The sequence below is a fragment of the Misgurnus anguillicaudatus genome, chromosome 22 (genome assembly GCF_027580225.2).
Source record: "Misgurnus anguillicaudatus chromosome 22, ASM2758022v2, whole genome shotgun sequence".
NCBI lineage: Eukaryota > Metazoa > Chordata > Actinopteri > Cypriniformes > Cobitidae > Misgurnus > Misgurnus anguillicaudatus.
In genome coordinates, this window is record NC_073358.2 from 49,004,192 (window position 1) to 49,020,275 (window position 16,084).

Consider the following 16,084-nt stretch of genomic DNA (forward strand, 5'->3'; position numbering starts at 1 on the left):
GAAAACATAAAGATTACAACATACTATAAAAATGTGTTAGATTACCATAAGATATAAATTAACTCTTTCCCCACCAATTAAGAGAAAACGCTTCCCTGCCAATGACAAGTTTTTCTGGCAATCCATATTTCCATTATTATCCACCAGATGGCGCTCTTACTCAACTTATACAACCAGGAAGCAACCCCTCAGGTCAAACAGTTCAAACTCCTTGTATGTTTGGATCATCACTCTGTCTTTCACAAAAATGCAATGATCTCAGCTTTTTACTCAAAATGTTGTATTTTTTAAGAAACCTACCCATATTTGAGAGGTGATAAAAAGAGATCAAATAAAGGTGGGATGAAACGTATTTTTTGAAAGCAGATCGTCTGTTCTTTCATTTGATATATTGTATGTTTTTATATTTGAAGAAGAACATTTTCTGGAAGTCATTAAACTTTTGTGAAAATCGTAAAAAACAAAATGCTGGCTCTGGCTGGCAACTTTTTTTAAATGCTGGTGAGGAAAGAGTTAACTTTACTAACTGTAAAAAAGTAACTGTCTATAAAAGTGAAATCTAACTTCACAATGCATCAATTTACATTTCTGCAGATTTAAACTGCATGCGGTCCATAACTTATTTGGGTTAAAATGGCTATGCATTCCCACATGAAAAATGTAATATTTGCCTACTTTAGTAGTATTTACTGTAGTTAATTGTAGTATACTGTAATATATTGTAGTATTACTGTATTTTTCTGTAAAATTAATGTATAATTCATTACTGTAGTAAATTGATAAATTAGTAAATACTGTAGTATAGTCTAATATTTACTATGGTTATGTTCAAAAACATGGTTCAGTAAATATTAAAGTATTTTCTCATGCGGGTATTAAAGAGCAACTATGGTCCAATTCACATTTTTAAATTTCCTTTGGTGTGTAAGTGTGTATTAGTACACGTTAGCGATATGCAAAGGTACAAACCCCAAAGTAAACGATGACGCAAGTTATCGTCTCCAACATAAATCTCTTTTCTTGGACTACAACAAACACGGATTGTAAGCAACAGTTTACTTCCTGGGACTGGTGATGTAGAGAAGACCGACATTATCATAATTGCTCCCACTTTGGACTCACAGCTTGTAAGTTAACTCCTGTTAGCATTGCATTGTGCGCAAATCTTTCAAACATGGTAAGGAGCGTCACATTTCCAGCTGACATCAGAGGTATTCAGGCCAATCACAGCGTACAGATTAGCTGGCCTCAAATCGACAAGTTTTGTACAAAATTAATGATTTTGAGGAAAGCAGTATATCTGGAGCTACAAAAATGTACAGTATGTGGAAAATAATGTGTTTTTTAACCATACACCACGCAAACACATTGTATTATACTAAATACACAAAATAACGTTTTTTAGCAATGAAATAGGTGCACCTGCATGCATATAAAAATTCAGTGCTATGAGACTACACGAACTTATAAGTTAGTAAGAGTAGTTTAAGTTGAGTTAGGAGACCAATGCATTTTTTAATGAATGGGTAAGGAATGTATCTCAAAAACATTTCATTCATCTCCACACACCTTAGTGATGTCATCTCAGCCTTCATATGACTGACAGACAAACCTACCAAACCAGAGCGAGGTATTTTGGACTTCATGCGGCGCTGCGCTGACCGAATGGGTTTATGACATCCACGAACCGCGAGAGCGACACGAAAAGTTAGTTCTCGCGGTACTTTGATTCCAAATGCCGATCGGACTGCGCAGCGCCGCATGATGTCGAAAGCGGCTCGTGCGCGTGACGTCACAGGCCCACGTCAGCACCTTGCGGAAATACCGCGGCGAAACGGGTCGATCGGTACCAGCGCTCGTGATGTTTTCATACTCGAATAGAGAGTTTATTATAAACTAACGCAGTATTGTCTTAGTCACGCCACCGGTTGATTTGGTCCTCGACATCCGGTGCCTGTTCCGGTTGATAAGCGCAACGGAAAAGGGGATAAAATGTCCCTGTTTCAGTCAGCTCTCGATTTCCTGGCCGGGCCCGTCGGATCCGGTGCCGGCGCAGGCCGGGACCAGAACGACTTCGTCGGGCAGGTGGTGGAGCTCGGAGAGCTGAAGCTCCGGATCAAACGGGTCATCGCGGAAGGTAATATTAATTCAGTCAGTGTAGCATCAAGCTAGCCGTGCTAACCTATCTGTGTGTTATCTTCGTATCTTGTTTTAAAAATTAGCCCTCAGTATTATGACTGTAATATATCAGTTACTCATATATTATTCACATATGTAAACTATGACGTTAGTGTGTGTACAATTTGTACTCCAATAAATTATGTGAAACTAGCTCGCTAAGTTATTAGCAGGTCTGATACACCTGACCTTATACATTTCATATCTCATATATTCATTAGCATACAGCACATCTTTATGAATATCCACTTGTCCATATTTATATGATATTTTATATATTACGTTACATATATTGTTTGTATCTAATGACAGTACCATAGTACATTCTAGATGTATATACCATGGTATTAAATGATTACTGTATTTATATACCATGGTATTTGCATGTACATCAACGAAGAGTCATAAAGTGCATTATAATGTGTCGGCCTTTAACTTTTTTTGGAGTGTAAGTTCAGTCATTTTTATATATATTCAATTTAATACAAACACTATACAGAATTCATTAAAGTTGTTTATATCAAGAGATGTATCCTAGTTAGACCTTTGTATGACCGCTATAATTCATCCTATAACTCCAGACAATCATTGACACTGCGTCTTGTTAGTATGCGTATGTTGAAATGGAAATGAAATGCATTCTGGGTAAACAGGAATGTTTTACAAGAGTTGGGATGGTCGATGATGGCTTTTCAAACTACAGCTGACAAAGCTTAAAGCCAAAATGGCAAAGTCCAGAAAGTGAGAATTATAACTTTTATCATGCGCACGCTGTAAAGCAACTCTTTTCATTGGTTATCTGTTTGTTGCTGTCTGTGACTAAATATTGTTTACATAATACAGGTCTGTATGTGCATTGTATCATGTTCACCTACGTTTTGTTTGGACGGGAATAAAGGCAGATGATTGCGTTTTATTCAGTTATACATTGCTGTGTTCAGAATGGCTGTAATAGACTTCAGTTTACCCAACCTCTTGCTGTTTTTTTAGCAAAAGTCGGATTTTGTTAATTTGTAAGGCGTGTAATGTGGCTGTACACTGTAACGTGAAACTCTAAAGGTCCTTTTGATTCGTGCATACTGACTCAGGCCTCGCTGGTATTCATTTACCCATCGCCATGGTTACAGGCAGTTTTAGCCACTTGAGGACTGTGTTTCAAAAGTCTCCCTAAATACCTGACATTGTCATTTTTGTTCAACTCATTGCACGCACACCTGCAGTTTGAACATGGCATGCATTTTGATAGGAGCATGAATGTGGTTTAAGGTCAATTTTTAACAGCAAGTTTACAACTATAACAGGAAGCTTTACAAAGTTTCTAGAAATACACAAAACCTTAATCAAGATTAGAGCTGCATGATATAGATGAAAAATGTGATGTAATAACTATACAATAATGCCTTAAATTCATAAAATCAAAGTTTAAATATAACCAAGATAGCACTGGGCGGTATTGACCCAAAATCATGTCTCGATAATTATTTATTTTTTGTGTGTATGTGCGCTCAGATGCACAGGAAATATCTCTGTGTACTCTACAAAGGCTATGTTTACATGCAAAAAATTTTGTCAATCTGATTGAATTTAATCTGATTGCAGGCAATACAGTTTACATTAGGGATGCACCGATATGGAAATTTTGGGCGATACCGATAACTCTTTATATTTTGGGGCCGATAACCGATATATATAGGCCGATAAATATTCTTATTATTTTCACAATAAAAAACTCCCAGACCGCGGACATCTTGTCTTTGCGCTAGCCTAGTATACTCTTCTTAAGCCCGCAACACGTGTCATCTTCGTGCTATGTCACAGAAAGCACCAATCAAAACTATACATGGCCAGCAATGAGCAAGTGAAGTGGTTCAACAAACCAAAATAATCCATCATTTATCGGCTTTCATTTATCGGCCTAATTTTGCTATCAGACTGATAACCGATAATATTAAAAATAAGCAGTTATCGGAAGATAACAATATGTCGGCCGATATATCGTGCATCCCTAGTTTACATACACCCTAAATAGGGCTGCACGATTCAAGCTAAAATGTGAATCCCGATTTTTTCCATGGGAATTGAGATCCCGATTCTCTCACCCGATTCTCTTTATTTTAACAAAAACATTTATTATGCACTTAACTAAAAAATGTTATAATAACGTTTCAGTTATAATAACGTTTCTTAAAAGTCTCTTTCTTATTTAAGACCCCTTAAAATTTAGAATAATTTAAAATTTGTTAGCTGTTAAATTGCACCTGTGCTTTTTGTACTATCAAACTGGCCAACCTTAAAACTTTAAAAACACTAACGTTAAACCTTTAAAAGACTAAAAGATCAACATTTTGAGGCATCAGAGAGAAACGCAGACTGTAACAATGTTCCCCTCGTGCGAAAAACCCTTTCTAATGGGGAACGCAAAGAGGCCGTTTCTCAATGTGAAGGCTGCAGCCTCTCTGGAGGTCGCATTTCTAAACTGCGCATCATAAAGACTGTCTAATTTCAGAATATTAAGAATTAACGTTATAAAGATGACTAATATTTTTAGTTAATAATAAATTGTTGAAGTATGTTAATGACTTGCGAATGTAATGCTCCGTTAACTCAAATGAACCAGGCTTGATGACGTATACAGCCTGCATGCGACCTCCTGAGGTTGCAGCCTTCCGATTTAGAAACGTCCGAGCCTGAGGTAAATAATTTCCTTGCCTTTTTTAGAAACCAATGTTGTTGCATCTTCACTTTCTCCGTCGCCACCGGGATTTTCCACAGTGACACTCGTTTATCCTCTCTTTTTTGTGAAAATTGCCGCTCCAGATCCACCAAGTAAACGACTGTGTTTAGGTCTGCCGCCTTGTTATACGTCACGCGAATGACAGCGGAACGCCGCAAATGAGATGAGAGAGAGGAGAGAAACGATCGGGTCTGATTGGTGAATGAATAGGGTTTGGTTTTACCCTGTATGAGTGTGTGTTAGCAAGTTTGACTGATATTCTTGGGTTGTAATGTAAATACGTGAACACTTGAACGCAGAAACTGAATGCAGGGAAATACTGTAAATGCAAGTGAATCGCCGTCATTTAAAATGAAGATCGCCTATATGTATGAATCGAGATCGTGATTCTTTTTCGATTAATCGTGCAGCCCTAACCCTAAACATTGCAATCTGATTAAAATGTTTGTTTACATGTACATTGTATATGAATCGAACGTCTGCTCAAGGGCACAGCCAGGGTTACCAGCTTTGCGTATCAAAACCATCCCAATGGACATTCAAAACTAGCCCAAAAGCATCCCAATGACTATTTACAGTCCAAATACCAATAACTATGGCCGCACTCACACTATCCAAACCAAACCATGCTAGGGTGCGTTTGACCCCCAAAGCACGGTTCACTTGGGCTTAGGGGCGGAACGCGCAATGTGATTGCAAATTACGCCAAAGTGCGTTTCAAAAGGATAGACGTCAATTGCGCGACGACTCACCTTCATTTGCCTACTTAAAAATCTTCTGATGTGCACAGCAGGGTTACATGAATTTCCGAGCTGTACACGCAACAGACCAACTAGCAATATGATGGCATGTGAGAGGGCTGTGTGTCATCACACACCAAACGACTCTGAATAAAAAAACACAGACTTAACATTACAATGGGTTTCAGCATTAAGAGAGCGCTTTATGTCCTACCAATAACTATGGCCGCACTCACACTATCCAAATCAAACCATGCTAGGGTGCGTTTGACCCCCAAAGCGCGGTTCACTTGGGCTTAGGGGCGAAACGCGCAATGTGATTGCAAATTACGCCAAAGTGCGGTTCAAAAGGAGAGACGTCAATTGCGCGACCACTCACCTTCATTTGCCTACTTAAAAACCTTCTGATGTGCACAGCAGGGTTACATGAATTTCCGGGCTGTACACGCAACAGACCAACTAGCAATATGATGGCATGTGAGAGGGCTGTGTGTCATCACGCACCAAACGACTCTGAATAAAAAAACACAGACTTAACATTACAATGGGTTTCAGCATTAATAGAGCGCTTTATGTCCTGCTTTGTTCAAAACAATCGCATCCTAATGACAAAAGCGTGCCTGGGCTCGGATCGATAAAAGTACAGTGTGAGTGCGTGCTTTTGGAGAAGTAGAGAGGGGGGACAATAGGCTTTATGCCCAGCTGCACTACCTCCTGAACCCCAGCCAGCTCCCCGCCTCCCGTCCGCCACCACTGGACAAACTGACCAATCCAGATGTGTCTGATTATTGTTGTTGTGACTACTGAGGTCAGGCACACCTGAATTAATCAGTTTGTCCAATAATGGCAGACAGGAAACAAGGAGCTAGCTGAAGTTCAGGAAGTAGTGCAGCTGGGCATAAAGCCTATTGCGCAGGGGCATGGTTTGGTTTGGATAGTGTGAGTGCACCCTAATGATTGAAATCCTTTTATCTTTAACCCGCAGGAACAAACAACCCACGGAAACAGTTAACATTGGTAAACATTAGCCCAAATCTGAACTTGACTGGCTCAGTCCACAGCTAACCCCCCCCTTTGAAACGCATAGAGAAGCTATGGTAGTCGCCACAGGACATCTAAGACAACATAGTGAAAAAACACACTTTATTTAGCAGTTTGTCCATTTAGGGCTACTGTAGAAACATGGAGGTGCAAAATGGTGATTTTCATGTAAGGGGGCCCGCAGTGTATGTAGATAAAAATGTCTCATTCTAAAATAATAAAAACAAAACAAAAAAACAAAATTTAGTCTTTATAGACCGTTTTATCGGACGCACGTGATACACGTCTGGATCCGAAACTTACTTCCAGTTTCCTTTTTTAATGGTCTGACTAGTTGCTAAACTGTTGAACAAATGCCTCGTCGAAAATAACAGAAGTTTTGGTTTCCTAGGTAATCTATGTGTTGTTTTTTGCTTGTTATATAAATAAACTACGTTTAAAGTACTTTGTTGTTATTTATTCTTAGCGGCGTTTACCGGAAGTTACGTGCGGAACGCGGCAGCCGCTTGTTTATGTTGTTACTGCTGAAACGGTCTATACTCGACTAAAAATATAGTTATGTATATTATATTGCATCAAGAGATCTGTACTAAAAGTTACACAATGCACCTTTAATGCATACAACTCCTGTATATAAAATATTAATGAGCAAAGCTACCGAATGCAGTTTTGTACTTTTTTTTTGTATGCATTTTTGATGGGTAAAACGGTTGCTTAAGCATGTTTTGAAAGGTGAATCATCACAGTCTGAATCTAGCTGAAATCACAGTGATTCGGTGATGCTCTATCACATCATACCTGCAACCGTATCTGTTTGTTTAATAATCATTGCTGTCGGCTGCAGATTCTTTCTGTGTGCGTGACTAATTCGCTTTAAAAGTTGACTCATCACACTGTTTACAAAGGTTTGGTTTGGCAAAGAAGTTTTTGCTTTGTAATAGACAATTCTAAATACTGCATTTGCCTCGCATATGGTTTGTTTTGCAAACCCAGTTCAGGACAAAGCCTGATTCATCTCGCTTTCTCCGCAGGTGGCTTTGCGTTCGTGTATGAAGCTCAGGATTTGGGCAGCAGTAAGGATTATGCCCTTAAGGTAGGAGGATGTCACTGAAAAAGTTAGTTAGTTTGTACGTCAATATGTGTGTTATTAATGAAGTCAGCTGATTTGTAAAATGTTTTTACAGAGGCTTCTTTCCAATGAGGAGGAAAAGAACAAGGCTATCATTCAGGAAGTCTGCTTTATGGTAATTATTCAAAATCTTCTTTCCGGGGAGGGGCCAGTAGTAGGTCATATGTTGTTTGTTTATTATAAACCTGTGTTTGTGTTTAAACCAAACCTGATCATTAACCTCGCTGCTTGTCTTTTCTATAGTAATTATGGTGTTTATTTCACATATATAATGCATTATAATTCTGCATTGCCTGGTATTTTGTCTCATCGTGCAGATTGCATTTGATGCAAGTTCAGCCAATGTATCTTCTGTCTGCTGAACTGCATTTCTTTTGTTGTGTCACTCAGCAGGCTGTGAATGCAGCGTTACTCAGCATCCTAATGCAAATGTTTCTTTAGAGATCCAGGGCACAAACTACTTCTTAAAAGCTTGACTTGTCTGTCCATGTGTGTAGAAAAAGCTGTCTGGACATCCCAACGTGGTGCAGTTCTGTTCTGCAGCATCTATCAGTAAAGAAGATTCTGACACGGGCCAGGCGGAGTTTCTCATTCTGACTGAACTCTGTAGAGGTACGAAAACACAGAAATAGTTTACCCCAAAATTAAAATGAGCCCATATTTTACTCACTCTTAAACCATCCTGGATGTATATGACTTTTTTCTTTCAGCCAATCACAGGCAGAGTTATATTAAATACTATCCTGGCTTTTCAGCTTTATAATGACATTGGATAGTGCCCCAGTTTTAAAGCACCAAATAAGCTTCCATCCACCAAAAATGAATTTATACAAATTAGGGCTGGAACACGCGTCGACATAGTCAATTACGTAGCTCGTTCCTAGCATGCATTTATTTAAACAGCATAAACGCTGTTTTAAAATCTTAGAAGGTCATACTAACTAAACTTGTTTTTTGCCCAGAACTCAAGAAAAGGTAAATGTTATATGCTAAATGAGAATGCAGTACTACTAATAGTAATAATATTAACAGTAATAATATAATGGTTACATTTTATATTAAGGGTTCATGAATCATAATGTTAAGGTATGCACTAATCATAAACTAATGAAGAGTCATCATTAAGAACACATGACATGTTTTTTAGTGTTAGTTAATGTATTAATAAACGTGGGATTCTCACGAAAACTTGGTTTTAAAAATGTCAAGCATGAAAATGTAAAAATTGCTTAAATTTACTTTTTTCCCCACCAGGCATTGAAAAACAAAGTCTGGAGTAAATGGGAACATTAATTTAAAAACTTTTACTTATCATTTAACAATTTTTGTAACATAATTTAAAAAATCAGTCCTAAAACATCTCATTACTGCAACAGTCAGAAAACATCAACACTGACATATTTTCAAAATGACATGACAAACCTGAAAGAACATTATTTGGAGATTCTGCACATGCATTTAAAATCAAAGTATTATGCTTCTATTAATTAAATTACATTTAATAAGCATCTGTTGCGGTAATGATAATCAAAATGTCGTGTAAGCATTCTGACAAGACAATATTTCAAATTAACTGTAAAAAAATGATCTTATCTTGAAGTAACTGGTCCATGTGCTTGATCACTCAAAATCAAACTTTATTAAAATTCTGTATGTGTGCTTAAACTGTTCTCAAAAAGTGTTGCGGAGGATGAGAACATCAAGCATGGACACATCATTTTCCTAATTTTTCTTCATTATTATTATACATGAATATTCAGTAAATATTTTTTCTGTCATCTAAAGTAGTCTAGCAAAACATCCATTTATTTTTTTTCTTAATATTTTTGTGTTAATTTGATTGTATTACAACATAACGCATGTTCAAACACAGCCGGACACATTGCGGTAATGAGAATTTCAGCAGAAAATGAGATAAAATTTACAATTTTAAATTCTTATGTTGAAGTCACACATTGTGCAAGGTAGAACACAGTATTGTGTTAATTCTGATGCTTTTTAATGTTACTATATTACACATTTTAAAGCTAAAATCATTAGTGCCGTGGTGTTTCAATGGTTTTGTGAGAATCACCCAAACAATGATTTTATGTGTTGATCATTAGTCATGTTGTAGTTAATGATAGCTCTTCATTCGTTTATAAATAGTACTAGGGCTGGAACGCTAAAGAGCAGGAGATGTTTTTGATATTAATAAGAAGTTATTATTCAGTTTGATTTATTTATTTTTATTTTACTTCTTTAATATTAATATATGCCTATTCTATTTGTTTAAGGTGAAAAATGCCCCTTTTGCACTCTTTATGTTATGAATTTATGTTGGATTTGTTTTTATGTGATTTGTTATATTTTCCTTGGCACTGGCACTTTATTTTTCATGTTGAAAATTTTGGTTTGTGTATTTTGTTTAATTGAGAAAATGCTTAAATAAAATGTTGGCATTAATGGCAGATGTTACATTTATTATTTGTTGGTGAATTATATGTATAAGAAAATCATTAGACTTTTCGATTAATCGAAAAAATAATTAATAGATTAGTCCGTTGAAAAAAATTGTCGATAGTTGCAGCTCTAATACAGATATTTAATGTCTTCTGAGGTGAAGCGATGGGTTTTTAAATTGTCAGATGTCTGAGCCTCGAGCCTGACCTCGAGTTTGGCCATAGTTTGTAAAGTTTAACAAATAACATTTTCCATATAAAAACCATCACTTCGCCTCATAAGACATTTTATAACCGTATGGATTAGTTTTTAGTATGTGTGGTGTGGTATATTTTTCCCCACACAACAAAATTTAAATATTCAGACATGAACCTTTAGTTTTTAAGATCGGGATTTGAGTCATATGTCCCAAAACTTGAATGAAAACGGCATGAAATTAATATTTTCTGACCCTCACCTACGTACAGTACTGTGCAAAAGGCCACCATGCCAGAATTAGATTTGTTGTTTTTGCAATGTTATAATGATAATTATAATATAATTGTTTCTCAGTGTCTTTAATAGAATACATCCAGAAAATACAGTAAAAGTGTATGTAGTATTAAAAAATGTATAAAAATGTAAACTAATCTGTCAAGTTTTTAAGGTAAACTCCCCTTCCACTTGAGCCATAGCAGGAAACTGCAGGATCTCTTAAACGTAAATAAAATTAAATCCTAATTTCAAAAACGCTCAAGATGTGTTTAAACATGACAATGCCTGAAAAAAAGACATTTAGTCCTGAAAATTTTATTTTTTGTACATATTTCCTGTATTTTCTGCTTATATCTTAATAAAATAGATTGAAAAATAAATATGGATGTACATTAAAACTTCTAAGCCAACAAGTCTGGTGGTGGCGAACTAAGACTTTTGCACAGTACTGTATGTCTGGCATTGTTTAAAAAAAAAAATGGCATCGCCCCAAAATCACGCCATTGCTAAAGCCCTTATTGCTTTGTCTGGCGGCTCAGTTATTTACTTGTTCCCTCCCTGTTTTGGGAATATTGGTTACGCATCAGTTCCTGGATGTTCTTGGATGTGCATGTGAACTTTGGGAAGAAAGCGAAATGCTTTTTATGAAACAAAGCGGAAACTGTTCACTGACTTAACACATTTTAATCACTCTCTCCGTGACATTGTGCCACTGTCATCAGTTTATTGTGTAACAGTGACCTCTCTTTTCTGCAGGCCAGCTGGTTGATTTTATAAAAAAGGTGGAGCAGAAAGGACCCATGTCATGTGATACAGTTTTGAAGACTTTCTACCAGTCATGTCGTGCTGTGCAGCACATGCACAAACAGTCTCCACCAATCATACATCGGGATCTGAAGGTGAGGCCCCTCCCCTTTTAGATCCCTTTTTGCACACTGCACAAGTTTTTCTATGATTTTGTAGGAAATGCTAGTTCACAGACTTATAAAGTCTGGTAAAATAGATCAATAATATTGAAGAGCCATCTTGCATTACGCACATGTTTGTTTTTTTAGGAAATTAGCAACACAACAGAAAGATAACATCATCATACAATGCACTCACATATTAGCAATTTTATTGTAACATAAATGATTTCTCAAATGTTTTAAGATGTTAAACTGTAAAGGCACCTGTATTCATGAGTAACATCCAGCCAAAACACAAATAAGTAACATATGTTGTGTTTATGTATCTGACTAATTCTTCTTCCTTTATAGATTGAAAATTTGTTGATCAGTCATCAGGGAACTATAAAGTTATGTGACTTTGGCAGCGCCACAACTCTTACACATTACCCAGACTACAGCTGGTCTGCTCATAAGAGATCAATGGTGGAGGATGAGGTAGGAAACGTATGAATTGCCTATGAAACATATAAACGTGAATCTCAATATCAGGTTTACATTGCTGTGATGTCATTTTCCTGTATTATTGCATAATAATTGTATAAATACTACTTTGTTATATGAGCAGGGATTGATATTTTGTGCTGATTGTATTAAAACGTTTGGCTATTTCCTTTCTTAAGCATTGAATGCATAAATTATTCAGTTCATTAAATTAGTTAGTTGTATTCTGGTCCTCGTAAACGAGTTACTGGTAGTAAATTGAAATCCCTGCGATGCCCAAGACCTCATTTCTCATCTGTTTAATGAGTGTGTATCTTTCTAAATAGCCATTTCTAATTAGGATCCATTTTTAAACCTTACAACAAAGCTTGTACGAACGTTATTTAGATTTTCCTGTTTGTATTAGAATTCTATATTAAACTTTTATTAAAGTATTTGTATAAGCAAGACAACATCAATTATGTCTGCAAATCTTTTACATAAAAAAATCTTTTAAATAATACATCAACTTTCTCTTCCTCCGTCTCTCACTCTCTCTCAGATTACTAGAAACACGACACCAGCGTACAGGACACCAGAGATGATTGATCTGTATTCCAACTACCCGATAAACGAGAAACAAGACATATGGGTGAGTAGTTTATCAGCATTTTATTAAAGGGTCATGAAAGCCTCTTTCAGCTCCAGTCTACCTTTGAAAAACTTAAACAACTTAAATGGGCATGGACGCTGTGAGAAGGGTGAGGAGTGGGCGGGACATGGGCGGGAAACTAAATATAATATAATGAATATTAAAAGGTGCTGTGTGTAGATTGTTAGCGGCATCTAGCGGTAAGATTGTGAATTGCAACGGCTCAGTCCACACTCATCCCTCCCTTTTAAAACGCATAGAGAAGCTACGGTAGCCGCCACAGGACAAACATGTCATCACCTGAGACTAGGGATGTAACAATTAAGCGTGCAAATGCGCGTTTTCTCAATGAATGAATTTAAATGAATTACAGTGAAATCCTGGCACATTTTTTATTTTATTTATTTATTTATTTATTTATTTAAGGATAGCCCCTTGAGATGATTCATCTCTTTTTCGAGGGGGTCCTAAAGCACAAGGATAGCTGTTTCATGTACAACATCACAATACGTCCCACAATATACAACAAACTCATAACAATAACACATACCCAATAAACGATTAACAATTGTCCTGCTTAACATCCGAACACCAGGGGGCGCTCTCATGCAGAAATTCCCTTTGTGCCACAGAAGAAGTAGCATTGCAAACGCTATCCCAGGAAATGTCTACAGGAATATTTATATCGCTGTTCTTCAAATTGTTTCAGGTATTTTCATGACAATAAAGAATATTTTGAATGATTTTTATTTAACGAGTGTTGCTTTTTTATATGCACGTTATAAACGATTACGACTCATGATTTTAGATTGATAAGGACTTCCTACTGACCAAATGCCGTAGTACACGCACAAGCTGTGCATGAAACAAAGAATCGCAGCCTTGCGATTCAAAATCAAATTCAGACAGGCATTTTTAATGGGCCACGCGATTTAATCCTTACATTCCACCTGAGACAACATAGTCATGAAATGCGCTCTGTAAAGCAATTAGTCCATTTATGGCTACTGTAGAAACATGGTGGCGCGAAATGGTGACTTCCATGTAAGGGGACCAGCGTTGTATGTAGATAAAAACAACTTATTCTAAGGTAATAAAAACAATACGTATCATTTTGTAAGGTCCACTGATAATGTAGTTATGTAGATTATATTGAATTTCTGTCCATAGATCCTCCTAAAATTTACACACTGCACCTTTAATTAAAATACAAATTGAGTAAAATTGTTATACCCATCCTTGTCTAGATGCAAACTGCCTACATGAGCATGGTCGAAGTCCACCTGAGCTCAATTCTTTAAGCCCTCCTTAGAAAAATGGTAGTTCATGACCAACCAAGCGCCCACAGCCAAATCAGTAACCCTGACATCATCACAGGAAACTATTGTCAAGATTTACTAAAGACACAAAAATTAGAGCTGAAAAGATGTGCGACTGACCTAATTGCATATGCATTTTTGCATATGAGTTTCTCTTTTAGATGCAAAATTTATGGCAGGAGAATATTTAAATGTATTTACTAACATTTGCACATTTGTCATTTTACTGGTATTTGCGCTATTATTTAATGCCCCAAAAAAGCACATCTTATATTGCATTGGTCGTATAAGAAATGAGATGTTGCACCTGTATTCTTTAACATTCCCCTTATTACAAAATCTGCCTTAGAAAATTTCACTCCCATGAATGCGTTTTCAAAATGCGCTCTCGTGCTAATTTGCCCTGTTTAGTAAATCTGGCCCAAAGTGTCCTAACTAGGTGCAACAATGTAAAGCAATGATTAATAAATATTTTCCTTGTTGATATGAGAGTTTGTCCTACCCAGACTTTCTGGTGACATTCAACAAGTGTCAAGACATGTTAGTCAATTAGATGTATGTATTTGATTGTGCCATCAGCAGTGAAATCTTATTGGTTCATATAGTCATCTATAATGTATAGGTAGTAGATTGTTATTAGAGCTGAAGATCTTTGCCCGAACCCGACGGGACCCGACGGGCTCGGGCGGGTTCGGGCTTCATTTCTAACATTTTACACGGGCTCGGGCCGGGCTCGGGCTTGCGCTCTGGCTTCGTGAGGTAAATGAGCGGTCAAGTTCAATGCTACTGGATACAGTAGCGCAGGACCGCGCCAAATTCATTTACAGTGGATTTAATGATTTTCCTCATCAAAAACATGTAGCCTAATCTTGGTGAGTAGGTTTTTCAATGTATAACTAAATATGAATCGAGTCTTAAATACATAATTTAGACAGAGGATATAGACTAATGTTGGCAGTAATGGAGAGAAGTGCCGACGCAAATCCCGCGGAGCCTTTCTCTTAATTTCGTTATTGCCAAATACCCATCTTAATTCAGAATGTATTATCTTAATTTAATTCGTTAAGAAATAATAATTTTATTGGCATATTTATAGTGTATTGCATAAGCCTATTTAGAATGAGATGTTACAATGTTACAGATGACTATATTTTATTTCTTTGTTTCAACTTCCAAGTGGCGTGTAGATTATTAGTCATGAATAAATAATGTTAAAACCTGTCTAAATTTCTCATTCTTGACAAAAGCTGTGTGTGTGCGCACATTTAAATAATGTCGGGCTGTAAACGGGTTCGGGCTTTTAAAAAGCTGTCAATCTAAATGTACGTTCGGGTTCGGGCTGCATTTTGTCGGGCTCCGGACATTTCGGGCCTAACTTTTAAGGCCCGATTACAGCTCTAATTGTTATCACAGAAATAAGCTGTGACTATAGCTACATTTCCATGGCAGATTTGCAAAATAAAAAAACATTAGCGATATTTTCTAAATGTTGACAAAAGACCATTGCAAAATGAGGCATTTCCATTAGCCAATAATATGCAACAGAATTTCTTTCGCGATAAGTCATTCCAAATATCACATCGACTGATATTGGTAGGTTTACTAATATATATCACATTCACCGCACTAAGCATTATTTTTAACCGAAGAAGACATAAGAGTATTATTCAAACATTAAAGGAACACACCCAGATTTTGGGAATTTAACTTATTCACCGTATCCCCCAGAGTTTGATAAGTCCATACATACCTTTCTCATCTCCATGCGTGCTGTAACTCTGTCTGACGCAGCCCCCACTAGCTTAGCTTAGCACAAAGACTGGAAGTGAATGGCTCCAGCTAGCAAATTGCTCCCAATAAGTGACAAAATAACCCCAACATTTTCCTATTTATGTCTTGTGATTTGTATAGTCATATCGTGTATAAATAACAAGGTGATATGAGACACAGCGATCTTTTAACAGTATACATACTGAGAACTATATTCTCTGAAGATGAAGCACTG

At 36.8% G+C, this 16,084-nt stretch overlaps 1 protein-coding gene across 3 annotated transcripts in view; it reads left to right on the forward strand.

The window, feature by feature from the left end:
* Nucleotides 1-1,792: 1,792 nt before the first annotated feature.
* The window catches only part of gak (cyclin G associated kinase), a 55,614-nt gene continuing 41,322 nt past the window's right edge, over nt 1,793-16,084 (forward strand). For all 3 annotated transcript variants that reach the window (XM_055198391.2, XM_055198393.2, XM_055198392.2), the window contains exons 1-7: nt 1,793-2,137; nt 7,725-7,786; nt 7,878-7,937; nt 8,320-8,434; nt 11,495-11,637; nt 11,998-12,123; nt 12,671-12,760. In XM_055198391.2, the coding sequence (XP_055054366.2) occupies nt 1,993-2,137; nt 7,725-7,786; nt 7,878-7,937; nt 8,320-8,434; nt 11,495-11,637; nt 11,998-12,123; nt 12,671-12,760 (741 nt within the window). In that variant the 5' untranslated portion in view covers nt 1,793-1,992. The remainder of the gene's footprint in view (nt 2,138-7,724; nt 7,787-7,877; nt 7,938-8,319; nt 8,435-11,494; nt 11,638-11,997; nt 12,124-12,670; nt 12,761-16,084) is intronic.